Consider the following 20,251-nt stretch of genomic DNA (forward strand, 5'->3'; position numbering starts at 1 on the left):
TAATCATTCCTTTGAATTCTTTTTCTGGTATTTCATCTCCTTCAGTATTTTTGGAATCAGTTGCTGATGAATTATGAACTTTAAGAAGCATCACATTACCTTGTGTTTTCGTACTTCTTGTGTTCCTGTGTTGGGTTTTATGCATCTGTTGGAATGGGTTTCTCTTCTGATCTTAAGTGTGAGCCTTTTTAGGGCACAACTTTCTCTTGCCAAAATGTTCTAGAGTGGTCTAGATTGAGGGCCCTCATAGATACATATATTTTACACAGCCTTTGTCTTAATTCTGTTTTTTCTGTAGGAGTAGATATCCATCAGTCAGATCTAGGCCCTCTCCTCCAATAGCTGTTTCTCCTTGTGTCCTAGTTGTCTCTTCTTTGTATTAAAGTATCTCTGAAATTTGAGTGTGTTTAATATGTGTGTGGAGCAAGGCACAGTATCTATTGACTGGGTTTAGTTGAGCAGTAGAATCTCTACCCTTTGAATTTGTGGAGTCTCCGTAGATTCCAAGCACCTCATAGAAAAGAGGGAAACAATAGCAATAACAGAAGCCAACAATAAACAGCTTTAAAATAAATACCTATTGCCTACTATGACATCTGCAGCACTAATTATCCCCAAAACAGAAATGGTGGAGTCAGCAGTTGCCAAAAACAAACAATAAATAGCCATGAACTAGATCTGGCATTAAACAATATGTGTCAACAGTGCCATCCATAGTACTAATCACTGCAGCAACATGATGTGGACAGGAGTTGTATAAACTAAATAGTTCTAAAAGACAAGCTGGGCACGGTGGCGCACAGCTATAATCCCAGCTGCTCAGGAGACTGAGGCAGGAGGATCACAAGTTCAAAGCCAGCCTCAGCAACAGGGAGGTGCTAAGCAACTCAGTGAAACACTGTCTCTAAATAAAATACAAAAAAGGACTGGGGATGTGGCTCAGTGGTTGAGTGCCCCTGAGTTCAATCCCTGGTACCCCAAAAAAATATAGTTCTAAAAGATGGTAAAAATACAGTTCATTAAGAGAAAAGAAAATGTGATAGGAAAGTAAGAAGAAGTTTAGAATGTTCAAAATGTGAAAAGAGAGAAAGCAGAAGAGATGTAGCAAGTGAAAGGAGGAGTAAATATAATTTAAAAAACTGAGTGACAGAAGAGAGAAAGAATGATAGAATTCGGCTGTTGGAGAAGAAAGGAGGGAAAGAGAATCAAACAGACAAAAAAAGATGAACAAAAACCCCTAACCTGCAAAAGACAAGGAAAAATAGCAATTATTAAAAAAAAATGAGAAACAAATATGAGTGTGTGTATGTGTGTGAATATATCCAAATATGTGGAGATAAACACACACGCACGTACACACATATATATCCACAAACCAGTCAGCACAGCAAGAACACCAAAGGGGGAGAAGTGATTTTTAATGAAAAATGAAAGAATTGTTTCCACTAAGTTGGTCAAAACTCCAGATGAGAATGGATGGTCTGACTTGTCCTTTCTGATTCTTGAGCTGTGGAGAGAGAAAATGCCTGAGAAAACAAGTAAGCAAGGACTGGAGTGTTTTTAATACCTTCCTTTTTTTGTGTTGATCACCAAGCTGCCAGCTGGAGTCGTCTAAAGCTGAAACTGCTTTAAATATCTTACAACTTCCATTCTCACCAGTAAGGTAGGATGAAATGGGAAGTACTGTAGACACACCAGATCACTGTACTGCCAGGGTGGGGCTGCTGCAGAGTTCTAATGGGTACAATCTTCTCTGTGCCTGTTTCTTTCATGTTCTACTATGTACACCCAAGGCCACATGGTAGGAACTTGCCAGGGCAGTGTGGCAATATTTGCTATGATTCTCTGGGCTTCTATAGCAGCAAGTTGTGGCAAGATAGCTCCCCACTTCATCCCTCTGCTTGCCAGTTGAGAAATACACAGCTCTTTTCAAGTAAGTTTGCTGTGCAGCCTCTGGATCAGCTAAGTTCAAGCTGCTTTTTTCTTCTACAAGTTTTTCTGTGCCAAATGTATCTACTGTCTTTCTCTCTACTTGTTTATTCCTTCCCTCTGTGGTGACCCAGCACCACTGCTGCTGCTGCAGGTTGGCTCCAGTGTACTCTTTCTTGTGCTTTTTTATTGTTGTTGTTCTTTGTTCAATGTACCCACCTTTCTGAGTCTCTAGGAGACTGACTGTCCAATATTGAATTTCAGTGAAGTCCCTCTTTCACCCACCTTGCTGAGAAATAGTACTCCTCTGTTTGACTCCTAAGCCCGGAACAACAACAGCCTTTCTCTAATCTGCAATACATTTATGTAATATTGATAACCCAGGAAAAAGATATAGCTGTTTTTATTAAACCAAAACTATTAAGTTAGTCTTGTTTGTGAAAGATTTACTCTTATTAATATGAAGTAAATCCTCAAAATATGTCTTAGTTTTGGTGAGAAGGATTTTATTTAATCTCAGCACATTTTGAGCATTAGAAGTTCAAATTTCCTGCCAGGTGTGGTGTGGTGTGCAGACCTATAATCCCAGTGGCTCAGGAGGCTGGGGCAGGAGGATCACAAATTCAAAGCCAGCCTCAGCAATGGTGTGGCACTAAGCAACTCAGTGAGACCCTGTCTCTAAATAAAATACAAAATATGGCTGGGGATGTGGCTCAGTGGTTGAGGGCCCCTGAGTTCAATCCCTAGTACCAAAAAATAACAATAATAATAATAATAATAAAGTCGAATTTCCTTATTCTGGAAATTTTAGGAATATTCAGTTATATAAGAGTGTATTTATCCCTATGTAAGTCAGAATAAGTACTCCTTTGAGAGACTCCATACTGTCATTTATTAATATTCCCTGTAGATAGAAACTGCATCCTCACATAATGAGAGGTAAGAGCCTTCCTGAAGTTTAGACACACAGGGACAGATTTTATAACTTCAGATCTATATTTTTGGCACAAGTCAAGAGTAAACACAGAGACATAAAATCCACTGATCCACATGTCAAAGAGATGTTCTCCTTCCCAGTGAGCATAACATTTTTAATCAATTCAGAGTCTCTGTCATCTCTTACCCAATAGAGAATATATCTCTGTCATCACCCATCAACTATAATCTTTAGATGGTCAAACTATAAAACCAAAGCCCTTATCATTGCTTTCCTAATAATCTATACACCATAAATGAACCAAAAAAAAAAAAAGACATCAAATTAGTAGAGAGGGAAAAAATATCTAGAGAAACAGAGTATCAACAGATTTAAAGTTCTGCTTTGGATTCACCTCAGAGCCACAAAAAGACATGCTAGAGCATAAGCTGCTCAAGAGAAGCGTTCTTTGGCAACTGCATTCATCTAGCTTTGCCAGGTGAATCCATGGGAATCTCAATGGATTTAAAACTGCTTTTTTAAAAATCATAAAAGGGAAAAATCATGATTTTTCATACAAATATTATAATAAGTGAGTTATTCCATTTACATAGATAAACACATTTGCATCTTTCCACAATGTCAGTATTTATTGAGTATCAGTAAATTCACAAGCTACATTGGTTTCATCAACTTTCGTTCACTAAGTACTCCTGATTTTCCTTGGCATTCATGACCAGGGCAATTGCAAGTTCTTTATTCCATTCCAGTCTTGATTACTAGTATCTATAACACCCAAATCACCCATCACACTTCATACAGTGGTAATAGATTATAAAGAGGCTGAGAATGAGTTAAAGTGGCCACAGAATATAAAGAGGTAATGCAAAGAACAAATGCAAAGAGCCACTGCAGATGATCAGAAAAGGAGTTAGTGAAGTTAGCCGTGAAGCTGTCAAGGTGAAAGGGTCTTGACAAGTCCTTGTGTCTGTGAGCCCCTGATCTAATTTGATAAGTAGTAATTTTTATAAGCATGAATTAATTAATTCTGTACCTAATGATTGTTCTTTAGAGCGGTGGTGGTTTTTCTTGGTAAGTTCTACGTGTTCAATGTGTGATGGTTTTCTACCTGCACAGACAAGATGCCAGTTCATTCTGCCTTAGCATTTGTACTGCAAATGGAGAACTTTAGGACAGGGCACACCCTGCTCTTTTCAAATATAAAAGGAAGATGTGCCGAGATGTATTCAACTGATTAATAATGAAGAGATTATTTAATAAGGAAAACACTAGATGTCATAATTGACCTGGAGGAGAATTTACTAACACAAACATATATAGGTTATCAGACATGTTGAAATGAATTTACAAATAGGTATGAAACTGATCAATACCCTCAGGCCAGTCTTTTGTCTTATACTGAACAAAATATATTTGCATTACTATAAGTTTCCTACAATTTACTGAGTTGTAAGATAAAGACAATGAAAAGTGCAATCCTATATTATCAAATAACTGAAAAAAGTCTGACAAGACACCGGGTAGTCCTTTTGCTGTTGTTGTCATTCACTTCAAACAGAACAAACCAGGCAGCAGCCCTTGGCTTTTTGGCAAAGTTAGACACACTAGAACTGAGCAGTTTCTTGTAGCAAAAGTTGGGGAAAGGTTTATCTTCACCTATGCCTGCATCACCAGCTGGTGAGGCCTTGACTTGTGGCCTTACTTTCCTCTCTGCATCTTGTGACCTATCCTGGGATCACCTAGAACCAAGCATCACACAATGTGGAGTAGGATTTTGTGATAGTTTTAAATCAACAAAGCGTGGTCTGTGGTAAGTGTTACCCAGAGTGACTCTTAGTAAGCTCTGGTTTTACCGGGACCCTCCCAAGCAGTACTTGTTCATAAGGCCAGAATCTCAGATCAGAGAGGGGCTTTTGCTGTCAGAAACCAAACTCAGTGCTATCCACGGCAGTAGCAGTCCCACTATTAGGTAGAAATCATTGCTTGTCAGAAGACTGAGATCTATTTAAGAGATATAATTTAGAAGTAAAAATATGTAATCTCTGAAAGGCTAGTGTTCCAAGAAGCTAAAATTATTATGGCTGAGGATTACTTAAAATTGAAAAATACAAGAAATCAAAAATTTATTGTGCTCCCACATTTGACACGTTGCCTTATTTAATTATATGTTGTATTTTTTGTCTATCAGTAGTATCTATCACTATATGCTTTACTAAACTTGGTTCCAAAAGGAATTCTTAGGATTTTGAGTCATTTTATTAACCAGAAAAAAATTTTAATTTTTCTTAAGGTTACTTGGTTAAGATAGGCTGGTTCTTGGCATTCTCTTTTTGAAGATAAGATGTAAGCCTTTGCATCTCTAAATTTAGTAGAAGGGTATAGTTCAAAGAAAAAAGTTCAGAATGCCTCTGTGATTAATTAGAGCAAAGTCCTTTTTACTTTGACTTTTGGCACTGTGCCATGTGCTTTATCAAATATCAGGAATTACTATTGATCTTTAGAACACCTTTATGGAATGGAAATAACAGCCTCAAAGCTGATAATAGAACAGATGCAAATGAATAAAACAGCTGCTCTATTAAGCTGTGCATTTTAATGTTTTTCATTTTAGTAACCCTCTGATAACTTACTAGGATAAATCTCCTTGACAGCTCATATTTTGCCACATCATTGTGCTTCTCACACAGGCGGGATTATGGTTATACAACATTGGGAATATATCTGCTCTCTTAGGACTACTTCTCTTCTGAGTTTTTCTTACTGATTTGTGTCACTTGTTCAAGAGCAAAAACTACCCTTCAGAACCAACTCTGCTTAACTCATTGCTGTTTTAGGAAGCTGAGGGCAAATGAAAAGCAATGTATATCTTGCTTTAAACTTTCTTCATTTTCTTCTTATTGTTGCATAATGAACTTATATCAAATTATGTGTTTGCTTCTGAGTTTTGGTTATGCTTTTGGTCAGTGTCTTTGCATCCACTATCTCATTTGGAAGGCAGCTAAAAATATTCCTTTATCTTTCAGTAAGATTTCATTTGCTACACAGGAATACCATGCAGAGTGACAACTGTGACTTCTGCCCAGCTCTAATACTTAACTTCTTTTGTCAGGAAGTGAACTGATGCTGGCTTCTCTTTGTCTTATTCCAAGTTGGGGCATTAGAAGGTTGTTGAGTCCTGAAGCCTGGGAAGGTAAGATGCCAGCACGAATGCATTTAGAACTGTGGTTTATTTGTATAAGACTTTCCAGCTGTTCCTGGTTTATGGTCTTGAACCCTCAAGTTTTACCAAACATGAACAGGGAAAAATCTCTACAGTTGGAAGGCCCACTTATATATTATTAATAATATTTAAGTATAACTTTATATTTCTTGAAAATACTACTTAAAGGGAAAATATAAACCAATTTTATGCATAAATACTTTGTTCATACAAATATATATGTATTTTTTACCAAGAATCATAATAGGTCATTAAAAATATATATGTAACTTTATAGTTTTAATTTTTCTTCTTTTATTTTTTAAATAATACACTTTTTTAAAGAATAGTTTTAGATTTTTCCCCCTGGTGTTTTTCTTGAGGCAGGCAAAATAGGAAGAACAGAGACTTGGTCAATTATTTTGTCAATAAGAAGACCACACAAAGAAACTAACAAATTACAATATTTTGCCTCAGTGCTCTGATTAACCCAGTAGTATTCTAGGGTGCTTCTCTAAGAAAGTATTCATTGGAGAAGATTGATCAGTGCAAAGTCCCGTTAATGAAAGTCATGTTTTTACCCTGCTGTAGTTGACTGTCATCGTTTTCTCGTTTTCTTTTCTCTCTTTTTTTTTTTTCTTTTTTTTGCAGTACTGGGGATCAAACTCAGGGCCTTGTGATTGCGAGGCAAGCACTCTACCAGCTGAGCTATCTCCCCAGCCCTGTCATCGTTTTCTTGACATCTTCCTTCATTCACTGTTCTTCAGTTAGTTTAAATAAATAAAATACTTCAAATTTTCAAGAGTGATTTACTTAAACTAAGAACTTATAATCCTTCACAATAAAACTATAAATAATACACTACCTAATGACAAATATGGATTGTTCTTTATGTAGATTTTTATCATTTATATTCAGATATAATCTATTTCAGCATATGAATTAGCTGGGTAATGGTCAATCATGACGGAATCTAGGATTTTTCTTTTTAAGTAGGCTTTTATTGGACTGATAAATTTGAGGTACTCATAATTAGAGATAAAATTTTTGCAAGATTGAATATTAGTAAAGTTATCTATAGATACTATTAAGACTATAATAAATGGTTGATAAGGTTACATTTAGGGAACTAGTTAATAAAAGAGGCAAAAGTTGTGAGCCAGTTTTCTCTGAGTTCTTGCCCTATAAAAATATGGTAGGAGTTTCATAGGATTTTGGCTACAAATGTTGTCATATGGTCCTGAATGAACTATTAAAAGGATCCAAGCCCATGTTGCCAGTTTATTTTCTTGAACACTTCTATTGATTTTTTTCTTTTTGTTTTGTTTTATCATTTTTCATGAGTTTCAGATTGAACTTTGATTGCCACAGAATATTGATTAACTGGAAGTCACCTTTTACATATGCCAATATTTGAATTTTTCTTTCCAGGTTAACTGAAAGTGAAATGGCACTGACATTGAGTCTTCCTTTGGCTTGTGAACTCTTTTATTATTATTTTATAACTCTGTCTCTTGTTTCTAAGAAATACTTAATAATACTAATAATGCATTTATTGATCACCATGCTCTTACCCTTTTCTAGCTGTAATTTTTCTTAGGCTTTTTTTCCCCCTACAGATCAACATTTAAGTAAACATGACCTTTGTAAAGTGACTGCTTTCATTTCAGTTTCTCTTGTATGATTCAGTATTCACAACTTTTTGATAAATTGTCTTATTTGATTCTGATAATAGCCCTATGAAATAGTTAAGGCAGGTATTGCTCCTTTGATTTTACATAAGAGACTTTTGAGTTGCCCAAGATTATATATCCAACAAGCATGATAATAGGGTCAGGAAACTACTTATTTCCAGCTCTCAGTCCTCTGTTTGTTCTTGAAACTAAATGGCTCTCTGTTCACATGATTCAAAACCTGGTTCTTTTACTCATGCTAAGTGTCACTACTGTGTTAACAACTTACCTTGAACACTGTAGAATCTGTTGTGTCCAATATACTCAACATAGCTACTATATGTAGGGTCAAATTGTTGGTGGTATAACCTGTATTCCACGTTTTGCAGCTGCTCATCTTAGTATTCCAGCATTAATCTTTAATTGCAGGAAAATAGGCATGATCCCTTAGTGTTTGGTATTCACCTCGTTAGGTGGCATAACTCTTTGCTACTTGGAAATCTGTGCAGAAATGAAGCACAGAAAAAATTCAGCAAGAGAGTTACTCACATAAAGACAAAAACTACTTGGTTTTACATAAATATTGGTGCAACACTTGACCTTTCTATGTTTTACTCAGCTCTATCTGTACTTCATTCACCCTTATTTACCTGTAAAGGAGTTATTTGTTTGAAATTGTACATTTGTAAGTGGGTCATAATATTATCATAAAAGAGATAGAGGCTTAAAAGTGGACTCCTTGTACATAATCATTGGTAGGCAGTATTTACTTTTTTACATAATAAGTACCTGAAAATTTAAAATTCATTTTTAGGCTAGCCAGTTCTACTTCTTGGATAAGAGTATAATATTTATGTGCCTTTGCCTTTCTCTAAATTCTGATTACTAGTTAAACAATAACAAAAAATTTTCTTGACTTTGTTTAAAGTTAACCATCAGGATTTTACTTTTCCCACAAATACATGTGTTTGCTTTGCCCAGCAGTGAGACAGTAGAAACCCCTCTTGTCAACTGGTTTCCCTCATATGCCTTTTCCTATTTGCTTATCCCCTGATCTGACCTGACTCTAGGTTTCTTTATACACCATTCTCCTGACTCCCTCCAACTCAGAGCATGGCCTAGGTAAAATATTTTTGTTAGTTACATCAGGTAGTTTGTCTTTTTTTTTTTTTTCCCTTGAAGTCTAATCTTACCTAAACTTGAACAGCCTTAAGAAATCCAAGTAATGAGTTTATAGTTTTTAAAAATAAATATTCCTTATCAGAAGAAATTATACTGCCTCATTTGAGGAGTTATTTATTTAGGGTTCTAGTTAATTTTTCTAGAATGGAAATTGAACCCTATTTTAAACATTATTTCAAAATATGAGAACTATTTTTTAGAACTATGACATGAATTTCTTTCAGTGGATAAAACTTGAAAAAAAAACAGTTTAGAAGGTGTGAATAATTGTTACTTACTAAATTCTTTATTTTGTTCCTATGATACTAGGGGTTGAGCTCAGGGACACTCTACCACTGATCTACATCCCCATCCATTTTTATGTCTTATTTTGAGACATAAAAATGTTGCTGAGGCTGGCCTTGAACTTGAAATTCTCCTGCCTCAGCCTTCTCAGTCACTGGGATTATACTACCATGCCAGCCTGCTGAATTCTTTTAAAAACAAAAATAACTAAACTGTGGAAGAATTTTTATTTTATGTTTTGGTTACTCAGGAGATACTTTTGAAAACTAAACTTAGGGCCCCTTTCCTCTGTTTGTTCTGTGACAGTGTGTGCTGACTATGATAACCTCTGTTGACTCTCTAGGGGTGTGTGTATGCATGTTTGTTCCCCTTTGCGGAAATGGGAGGTGGAGTTAGAGGAGAAAGAAACAAATTGTTTTCACTTGGTCTTTTTTTTTCTCGTGCTTGTTTAACACACCTTACCTGTGGAAAAATTAGTATTATTTAGACTTCAGGTAATTGTGATTTTACCCCAGAATATTTTCACTTGGCATTTCAGTTTGCCACCCATGTCCTATCCTTACTTTTCCTTTGTTTACCTCCTAAACCTGATCTTCACAGTAGTTCGAGGGAATCTGGACTGCTGCTTTCCCTAACCCAACACCCTCAGTAGGACCTCCCACAGTAACACTGCTACCTCACCCTGGGCACAGCTGGAGGCTCATATGGCACCTTTCCTGTGCTCAGTTGACTAAAGTTGATTCTGTGTGCTATATCTTGACATCCTTTCCTTTTATTTATATGTAGAGTACTTTATTAGTCTTTCACATTAGTTGTCAAAGCTAGTGATTAGTTCACACGTAACTTTCGTGGCCTGTATCCTTATTAGTCTAGAGAAGTGACAATAAATTTCTAAATACCTACCTAAGCTAGAAAGAGGTGAGGAGTATTAATACTTTCTATTTTGGTAAACCCAGCTTAAAATGTATTGCCTTTTTTTTTTTTTTTTTTTTTTTGCACAGAATTAGTGCTGAGTTTAGTTTACTGCAGATTTATTCTGTGACTTCTTGGGTTGCTTTATAAATAAAAATTAGTTATATTAAGATACTATTCTTTATTTTAAATGCAACTGCAAAATAATCAAATTAATCTGGTGTTAGTGTCATCCTTGTTGATTTATATCAATCTCTGTATTTTATAATCCTTTGAGCACATTAACAGGGAGAAAGGAACTCGTTAATACCAAAGATTGTCATTCTTTGTCTTATATTAGTCTTGCTTTTGTTTTTGTGATGCTGGGGATCAAGCCAGGCAAAGTGCTCCTCTATTGAGCCATACCTCCAGTCTTCTCATAGTTCTAGAGAGCTAAAAGTAATTTACTTTAAAATATTGAGTTGGCTCATGAGAATATTACAAAATATTCTAACAAAGAAAACTAGTAAGGTATAATGACTATAATGTCACAATATTGAAGCAATGCAGTAGAAGCCCAAGATTAGATGTACATATCATTGAAGAAGAATAGAAATGCTGTTACTTACACAAATTGTTCAAGTAGGCATTGTTAAACAGTGGGAAAGGTATTGATTATTTAATAACAAGGCTGAAATAACAAGTTAATAATTTTGAGGAAAAATGCATTTAGAGCTAAATCTGTACCAAATGCAACAAAATTAATTTTAGATGAATTTGAGTTACATATGAACAATTATATCATTGAAAATCTAGAAGATAAGCCAGGTGTCATGTTGCTGGCATCACCACTCCCAGATACTTGGGAGGCTGAGACAGGGGGATCATGTGAGCCTGGAAGTTTGAGGCCAGCCTGGGTTAACACAGCAGACCCTATCTCAAAAGAAAATCTAGAAGAAGTCTGAATATAATTTTTCTGCAGTTTCCAAGCCATTAGAAATAGGGAAAAGGAAGATAGCACACATTGGCCTAGAAGCTTCCACTTGTTGCCACCCGTACACTGGATGTTCCCTTACAGAATTTGCCCCTATCTTGTAAGAAATCTAATTTGTTTCATTGTGACCATAGCCCTGTGAGCATTATAGGACATGTCTCTGCCACAATCACAATCTGAAGATTAGTCTCTTTCCTTCATACCAGCTACCTTTTGCTATTCAGAATAGCTAATGGAGCAGGGACGCATTCTTTATCTGAAATTTTATCCTGTAGGTGCGTTGAAAATTACACAGGAGCTCGTTGTGAAGAAGTCTTTCTTCCAAGTTCCAGCATCCAAAGCAAAAGTAACCTGTTTGCAGCTTTCCTGGCGTTGACTGTTCTTCTAGTAACACTTACTGTTGCAGCCCTCTACTTCCTTTGCAGGTAACCAAATATGCTCTTGAAAAGAATAGTAGTGCATAAAGTAGTGATTCCGTTAAATAATTAATGTCTTTTCACTCTGAGAGATTTTTCCAGACACTGTTTTATGTTTAGAGATATTCCTCTAATGAAGTTTTTGTTATTAATTTAAAAGTAATTTTTAAAGCATCTTATTACTACATAGTCTCAATTTGTTCTTTTTTACTGCCATCATAATTTACTTTGACTTTTTTAAACTATTAAGGTTTAGACTTACTAAGGTAAGACTTCACCTAAATATTTAGGTGTTTTGGGCATGATAACTGTAGTGAGTGTGGGTCTACCTTCCCCTAAATATTTAGGTGAAGTCTGTTTTAAGTTAAGTCTTGAATATTAAAGGAAAAAAAAAAAACTTATATAATACTATAAATTAAAGTTTAAGACATACAGTGAATATGTAGAATTTAGAGCCTACTATATATATGTAGAGCCTACTATATATATGCTCCCTTATAGAATCCGCCCCTATCTTGTAAGAAATCTAAACAGCACAAAGAACCAGCCCCAGCTGAGCTCTGAGCCAATAGCCAGTGACAACTGTCAGCCATTTGAATGAGCCATCTCAGACATCCAGCTCATTTGAACCTTTGGTTGACTCCTGACTTAACTGATTGCCTATAATCACAGACTCCAAGTTAAAAATGCTCAGCTGTCAATCCACAGAACCATGAGAGAGACTCTTTTTTTAATTCCACTCAATTTAGGGTGGTATGTTATATAGTATTAGATAACCAGAACAGACATCTTTGGGATTTGGTTACCCTTGACTTTTAAAGTCATTTAATGTGTAAATGTCTAGAAAAGTGAATGATCTTATTCTAGTCCTCTAAACATTTTGTCAGTCAATATGCTAAAGGGAAGACCAGTTGATTAATTACCCTAGTGCTGGCTTGGGCTAGAGTTTTAATCTGTTGTTTATTGAATAATGAATTACTTTTTGTACTATCAACCATGATAGTCTGGGTTTGGCTATAGTAACTATCAACTAGCTACAATTTGAATTTGGTGTCCTCCAAATTTCATGCATTGGAAACTTATTTCCCAAAGTCATACGTAATGATGTTGCACAGGTAGAACCTTCAGATGGGTGATTAGGTCATGAGGGTTCTGTCAGTATGAATGAATTGACTAATCTGTCCATGGACTAAGGGATAAATGGGTAATCACCAGAGTGACTTTGCCATAAAATAAGCTCTCTGGTTTGCTGACTCTGTGCTGTGACAAGACCCAGATCAAAGGCCCTCATCAGATGCTAAACAAATGCCAGTGCTGTGCTCTTAGACTTGCCAGTTTCCAGAACTGTAAGCTAAACTAACCTTTATTCTTTGTAAATTTCCCAGTCTGTGGTATTCAGTTACAGCAACAGAAAAAAAGACTAAGACACAACCTTAACAGTTTAGTGGCTCAAAATATCAAAAGACTATTCCTCATATGTAATATATAATTATTGCAGGCCAGCACACATGGTTTTACTAATCATAGTCACTTAAGGACTCAAACTATGGAGTAGCCTCCAATTTCAGTGCTGTCAGTTGTCATGCCAGAGCGAGAAAAGAGCCAGAGGGGTCTCATCCTTGAAATGATCTGTCCTAGAAGTGACACACATCACTGCCAAATCAATCAATTGGCCAGAACATGTTTCATGGTCCTACTAAATTACAAGTATCAGAAAATGCATTTCAATCATTGCTTATAAGGTAGAGAGCCAGAAGTACATGTCTGTTACCTAAGGTCTTAATAAGGGAATTTGATATTCTACCGGGAATTGTTGCCAGTGATTGGTATGGTTTTTAAACGTTAATATTGCTATAGTTGTTCTAAAACTGAAATCTTTTGCCTACCCATGGAGTTTGTGAAGGGTATGCTGTGTCATACCCCACAGTGCTCAATGCCACTGAGCATCAAGTACCTTCTTACCCATAGCTGCTGCACAGACCAGAGCCAGAATTTAGAAATACTTCTAATCTGAAAAGCCCTATAGTAGACAAAACAATATCTTTTGGGTAGAAAGTATAGGCATAATTGAAGGAAAAGATTATTTAAGAACAGTTGGTACTAAGTAAAAGAGAAAGAAAACCCTCTAATCACAAATGCTATGTGGGTTTGCATCCTTCCTGAATCCAGACACTCTGAAGTGGGAGTGGGTGGTAAGAATATAAACTAGTCTAGGCTGGAAATGTCCCCAGGTGGTTGACAGAAACAAATACAAATCAATTGTTGAAGAACCTACTTTCACTCTTTACCTTAAAAAGCATCTTAACATCAGAAAAAGAATACCAAACAGAAGAGAAAAGGTACCATTAATTAGAACTAAAAGAAACAACTGATAGTAGACTCAGATATTCAACATTTTTACTTTTTGAAAGAATCGGATGTGATATAAATTAAATATGTTTCATATATATCAAAAAATAAATGAGAGGCTTAGAAATAAGCAGATTTTACAAAGACCAAAACAGAGCTCCAACAAGTAATTATCATTTTTTAAAACTCAGCACATGTCTTAATTCAATAGAATTTATTTAAAGATTTGCTAGAGGCGATCAGCTATGAGTCAACTCATTAGCATACAAAAAGTACCATTCATTTTGGAGATTCCAAGGATCGTAGGAATTGTATGCCAGGAAACAGGAACCAAGACCAAATACGTCATTTGTAAGAGCTCCACTCTCATGACCTAATTATGTACCAGAAAATCCTGTCTCCAGGTACCATCACCTTGGGGAAGGCTTCAGCGTATGAATTTTTTGGCAATGGGGGATACAAGGCAGTACATAAAATTAGCAAAACTTCAAAAAACAAATCAAAATTTGAAATATAAAGGAGAACTCAACAAAGTTGAGTTACTATAATAATTAAATTGTAATATATGACTCAAATTTATAGGGAGATAAAAATCAGTAACATAAGATATAATAATATAATTAACAAGGTTAATTACTTATTTTATAAAATAGTATCAGATAGCTACAAAATTATTTACAAGCTCATGCAGAATATTTTTTAAATTATTCTGTATTGTCAATAAAGAAGTTTTTGTCACATTTCAAAAGTTTGATAATGTTTCCAAAGGCTATTAAGGCAGGAGGATCATAAGGTTGAGGCCAGCTTTAACTACTTAGCAAGATCCTGTCTCAAAAATAAGAAGGACTGGGGATATAATCCAGTGATAGAACATTTGCCTAGCATGCATGAGGGCCTGGGTTCCATCCCCAGCCAGAAAAAGAAAACCCCAGGCTCAGTTTTACTAGTGAGATCCTTAAAACAAACCACATGCTAGCATGGAGGACAGATAAATAGGGAATATTTGCTTATTCTTTTTTTAGACTAGCATCATTTTGATGCTCACACCTACAAAATGTATTATTCTGCTAAGGCTGCCATGACAGAACACCACAGACTGGGTGCCTTAACCAACAGAAATTTATTTTCTCCCGGTTACGAAGATTAAAAGTCCAAGATCAAGATGCCAGTGCATTTGATCTCTGGTGAGGCCCCTCTTCCTGATTTGTAGATGGCCTTTTCTCTGGATATGTATGAACAGAAAAAGATATCTGGTGTCTCTCCCTATTATAAGGTCACCCATCATTTCAGATTAGGGCCCTACCCTTACCCTTACCCTAAAATTACCTTCCCTAAATACCACCTTCAAATACACTCACATTGGGAGTTAAGGCTTCAATAAATGAATTTTGTGGGTACACAATACAGTTCATAACTGACAACATTATGTATTAGAGCTCTCAGACGAAGCAGAACCAGTAGGACATATTTGCATATATGCACGTGCGCACACACACGCATACACACACATTTTAAGAAATTGATTCAAGCAATTATGGAGGCTGCCAAGTCCAAAAGCTACAGGGGCTAACAGGCAGGAGATCCAGGGAAGGGCTATTGTTGCATTTCAAGTTCATAGGCAATAAGGCTGGGAACCTAGGGAAGAATCAGTATTCATTTCAATTCCATAGGAATTCTGTGGGCAGAATTCCTTCTAACACCAGGGAGGAGTTAAAGCCTTCATCTGATTGGCTGAGGCCCACCCACATCAGGAAAGGCGCACTGCTTTACTTAAAATCCAGATTGAAACATTCATGTCATCTGAAGAACACCTTCACAGAAACATCCAGAAAAATATTTAGCCAAATATCTGTGTATCATGGCCCAACCAAGTTGATATATTAAATTAATCATCCTAGAATGAAAAAGAAAATTAAGAACCAAATAATTTTTAACCTGGATATAAAAGATTAAAGATTAGCAAACCAAATCTAGCAGTGCATTTTTTAAAAAACTATATTACAAGTAATCATCAATGAAACTCTTTGATGATCTTGGATTTATTCCAGGAGTGCAAAGTCGATGTAACATTAAAAATTAAGCCAGATGTGATGGCATACTCCTGTAATCCCAGCTACACAGGAGGCTGAGACAAGATTGCAAGATCAAGGCCAGCCTGAGCAACTTAGTAAAACCCTGTTTTTTTTGTTTTTTTGTTTTTTTTAAAAGGATTGGGAATGTAACTTAGTGATAGAGTACTTGCCTGGTATGCACAAGGCTCTGGATTCAATCCCAGTGCTGAAAAAATATATATTTAATTTTACTTATAGATTAAGAGAGAAAAATCTCTTAGCTTTCTTAATAAAGACTTACACCAAACTTAGTAGAAAAAAAAAAAGTATGACTGTAAAACGCCTAAAGCAAGCAGCATATGTAGATATTTGACATACAGCAGAGATGGTATTGCAGAGCAGTGGAGAAATAATGGGCTTTCAGTAAAAGGTGTTGGCATCATTGTTTATCCATATAGAAGAAAGTAAAATCGGGGTTTTACCTTACAGCATACCTCAAATTCAGCTCAGGTAGATTAAAGGCTTATATTTGAAAAGCTAAATGAAAACTGTTAGAAGAACATTTTTTTAAAATGTTTTAAAAAAATCTTTGTATCTTTAGAGGATAGGGATAGATTTTGGGAAATGAGAATTAGAAAGCAAAAAATGAGAAAACAAAGGCTGATAAATTTGGTTTTATTAAAATTGAAAACTTCGTTTTCGAGATACCACTGAAAAAAGAACACTCAAGCTACAAACTAGAAGAAGATATATATAACACATGAAATATAGTTATGGATATTTATTTCTTGAATGTATCAGATCACTAAGAAAAAGGTAAGCATGTAGATAAAGGGGAAAAATAATTGAATTTATAGAAGATGGAAGATCCAGAAAATATGAAAAGGTATGCAACCTTATTATGGAAATGCAAGTCAAACCTACAATGAAATACCATTATTCCACTTGTGAGACTGACCAAAAAAAAGTTGACACAACCAGACAATGTAAAATGGTTTTATTTTAAAATTTGAAAGTTTTTAACACTTTTGAATCAGTTTGCAAATACCTAAAACTGAACAAGTGTGTACTGCACAACCCAGTTCTTCTACTTCTGGCTATAGATACCTGACAGATAATAGGAGTTTATAATAGAACTGGCTGTAATAATAAAAATATTGAAAAGTACCCAAGTACTCCTGAACATGAAATGGGCAAAAAGTTATGTTCATACAAAAGAACAATATATAAGAAAAGAAATGAACTACAGCTACATATATCAACCTGGATGAATCTTAAAAACATAATTTAGGTGAAGAAGCAAGTTGTCAAAGAAAACATAATAGCAAAATTCCATTCATATAAAGTTTAAAATGAAACAAAACCAAATAACATATATGTGTGTGTGTGTATATATATATACACACACATACACATACATATGGTATATTTCTCATCTCATGCTGGGTACAAATGTATTTATTGCTCATTGTCTAACTATATATTTTATTCACCCTTTTTTTAAAATTTATTTATTTTTATGTGGTGCTGAGGATCGAACCCAGTGTTTCACATGTGCTAGGCAAGCGCTCTACCACTGAGCCACAGCCCAGCCCCTATTCACCCTTTTTGTTTGAATGCTTTACTTCACAATGAAGCAACAGTTTGCTCATCATAAACGTTAAACACATTCATTTTAGAAACATTTGTAAAATGGGTATAACTTTAGTCAGTGAGGAAAAAATAGCATCTTTAACATTACAAAAATGACATTCTTGACTAACTCTCAGGGTTGTGAAGTACTTGAAATCATGTATTTTCCAGTTTCGAATGACAACATAAGTAGAGGTAATTTTATGTGATTATATGGGTAAAGATGTGCCAAAAGCAGAATTAATTTGAAAAATAACATGAGTAGCTATTGCTCATGAAATCTAGAGATTGGATTTGAATCTGTTGTATACTGATCATGTGAAATATATTTGTCTTTTAGAAATGTGCTTTTAAGAATGAAACCAAGTCATTGTTTACTCTAACAGTTTTGGGGTCCCTAGTGGTTAAAATTACTTTAAGCTGAGGGCCTTTTGAACTTTAGTAACTAGTTATCTTTGAATGAGGTCCAAATGATACCCCACTAATGCTAAAATCTGCACTAGAATCAGTAGCTTTCGGAAGTAGGAGCCATTCTGCATTGAGAAAATACATGCCATTTTGCTAAGGTAAAGTGGTTTTGAATTCACTTTCATTAATGTAAGTTAATACTCGAGTATTGACATATTGAAAAAATTAAAGCAACTTTACATTCCAAATTTTTACTTAATATTTCAAGTAGTTTTTTTTTATAAAAATCTGTCAGGATCACATAAATTCTAACCTATTAATATAGGTCAAATGACAAAAAATCTTGGTAAGCTATAACCTTAAAGAAGGTTCAAAATGAAATTTTTAAATGTCATTAATAGAATAGCTCACTAAAGCCACCCCATGTCACATGAGGATCCAATGAATAATGGAAACTAACCTCTTAAAAAAGCATAAAAACATTCCTGTTACCCTAAAATATAGTAGCTGTGTACCATAAAGGAAGGCAGCTAAAAACAGTATCAGTACCCATGGTTGATGACCTCCCAGTACTAATGCATTTGTTAAATACAGCAGGGCTGCTCTAGGGTTTCAGGTAGTTGTGGACTTAAAGTAAACCTTCCAATATTCAAGTTAAAATTCCTTTCTAGTTCTTCTGACATGCTTTCCAATAACCCATTTTCCATTTGTGTTTCTCTCCTCTCTACTGTCAGGAAGGGCCATCTTCAGAGGGCCAGTTCAGCACAGTGTGATATCAGCCTGGTAGAGACAAGCAGTACCAGAGCCCACCACAGTGAGTAAATTCAAAATGAAATGCTTAAAGTCCTTGATGAGACTTCTGTTGTTACATGTAAGGATTTGAATCTATTAAAAAAACAGGTTGATGCTAAGAATTTTTCCATGGATTTTGAGCTAGGCACCATTTTTCACATGAAGATAAATTCCCTATTAGCAGTATAACACAGGTCATATTTTTTTCCAAAAGAAAACAATACAAGTAATAACATGAAATTACAATGTTAGCTATAATGTGCTACATAGATATGAGGGAATAGTTCCAGAAGTATTCTGAAGTGGGCTGGCATATGGGAAAAAGGAATTTTACCTGTGTGGGTAAGTTTCATTGGGAAACTTGTAGACAAATTAATATTTTAAAACTATCTGGAGACTTCTGACTAAAATGGAATTCTTCCTTTCACTTGAAACAAACAAAAATAAACAATGATTTTCAAGACATTGACACCAGGCAACAGAGGACCGACACTGAGGGATGGGAATCAGACAGGATGAGCCAATGATGGCCTTAGAGCTCTGCCTCGAAAGCTTCCAGCTTGCAGTGCCATCTGTATCAGGGAACCCAGGCTGAGCTTGATGAATTCCCTGAGCTGAGAAGATGGAGCTGAGACATCTTGAAAGGATTAGTGGTGCCCCATATTCACAAAGGGCCCTAAAGATCTCACTATTCATGGGTCTTAGGAAGGGTACACAGTAGCTGGGAATAATTTGCCCTAGGTTAAGAGCTGCTCCAGTCCTGTCTAACAAACATTAAAAGCATAAGCCGACAGAATTAAATTGTTTAATGCAAGTGATTGCATCCCAATAATATAAAAAGTATCCAGTATTCAACAGGTAATTTCACAGTGTTTCACATTCAATAAAAAATTACCAATCTTCAAAGAAGCAGGAAATGCATTTAAAAATGAGAAGCCTAATATATTGAAATTCCCATAGATGTTAGAAATAGCAGGCAAGCATATTAAATGTTTTTTGTAAATATAACCCATATATTCACAAGGTGAGACATGGAAGATTTTTTTTTTTTTTTTTTTTTTTTTTTTTTTTTTGCAACCCAAATTGAATTTCCAAAGATAAAAACTAGTGTGTAAGATAAAAAATTTGGATAGTAATAATGTCAGATGACACAACTGTAGAAAAGATTGGTGAGTTTGAAACTACAACAATATAAACTATTAAAAAAAGAAACAGGTGGGTCTCAGTGGAAGAGCACTTGCCTAGCATGTGTGCAGCACTGGGTTCGATTCTTAGCACCGCATTAAAATAAATAAATAAAATAAAGGTCCTGTGTCCATCTACAACTAAAAATATTTTTTAAAAAAAATTTAAATGAAAAAATTAATAGTGAGCTATGTGACAACTTCAGGCAGCATAATATTGTGTTAACTGCAGTTCTAAAAGGACATGAGAGGAGACAAAAAAAATTTGAAGAAATAGCCCAAATTTTTTCAGATTTAATAAAAACTCAATTTACAGATACAGATTATTC

At 35.2% G+C, this 20,251-nt stretch overlaps 1 protein-coding gene across 18 annotated transcripts in view; it reads left to right on the forward strand.

The window, feature by feature from the left end:
* The window catches only part of NRG4 (neuregulin 4), a gene marked incomplete at its 3' end in the record, with an annotated part of 205,100 nt that overhangs the window by 166,206 nt on the left and 18,643 nt on the right, over positions 1-20,251 (forward strand). For 10 of the 18 annotated variants that reach the window (XM_079128939.1, XM_079128938.1, XM_079128931.1 and 7 more), the window contains one exon: positions 11,366-11,515. In XM_079128939.1, the coding sequence (XP_078985065.1) occupies positions 11,366-11,515 (150 nt within the window). Of the gene's footprint in view, positions 1-11,365; positions 11,516-18,680; positions 18,761-20,251 lie in introns of all 18 variants that reach the window. The other 8 variants (XR_013762123.1, XR_013762124.1, XM_079128945.1 and 5 more) reach the window with 1 other exon arrangement.

Source organism: Sciurus vulgaris (genome assembly GCF_902686455.1).
Source record: "Sciurus vulgaris genome assembly, chromosome: 2".
NCBI lineage: Eukaryota > Metazoa > Chordata > Mammalia > Rodentia > Sciuridae > Sciurus > Sciurus vulgaris.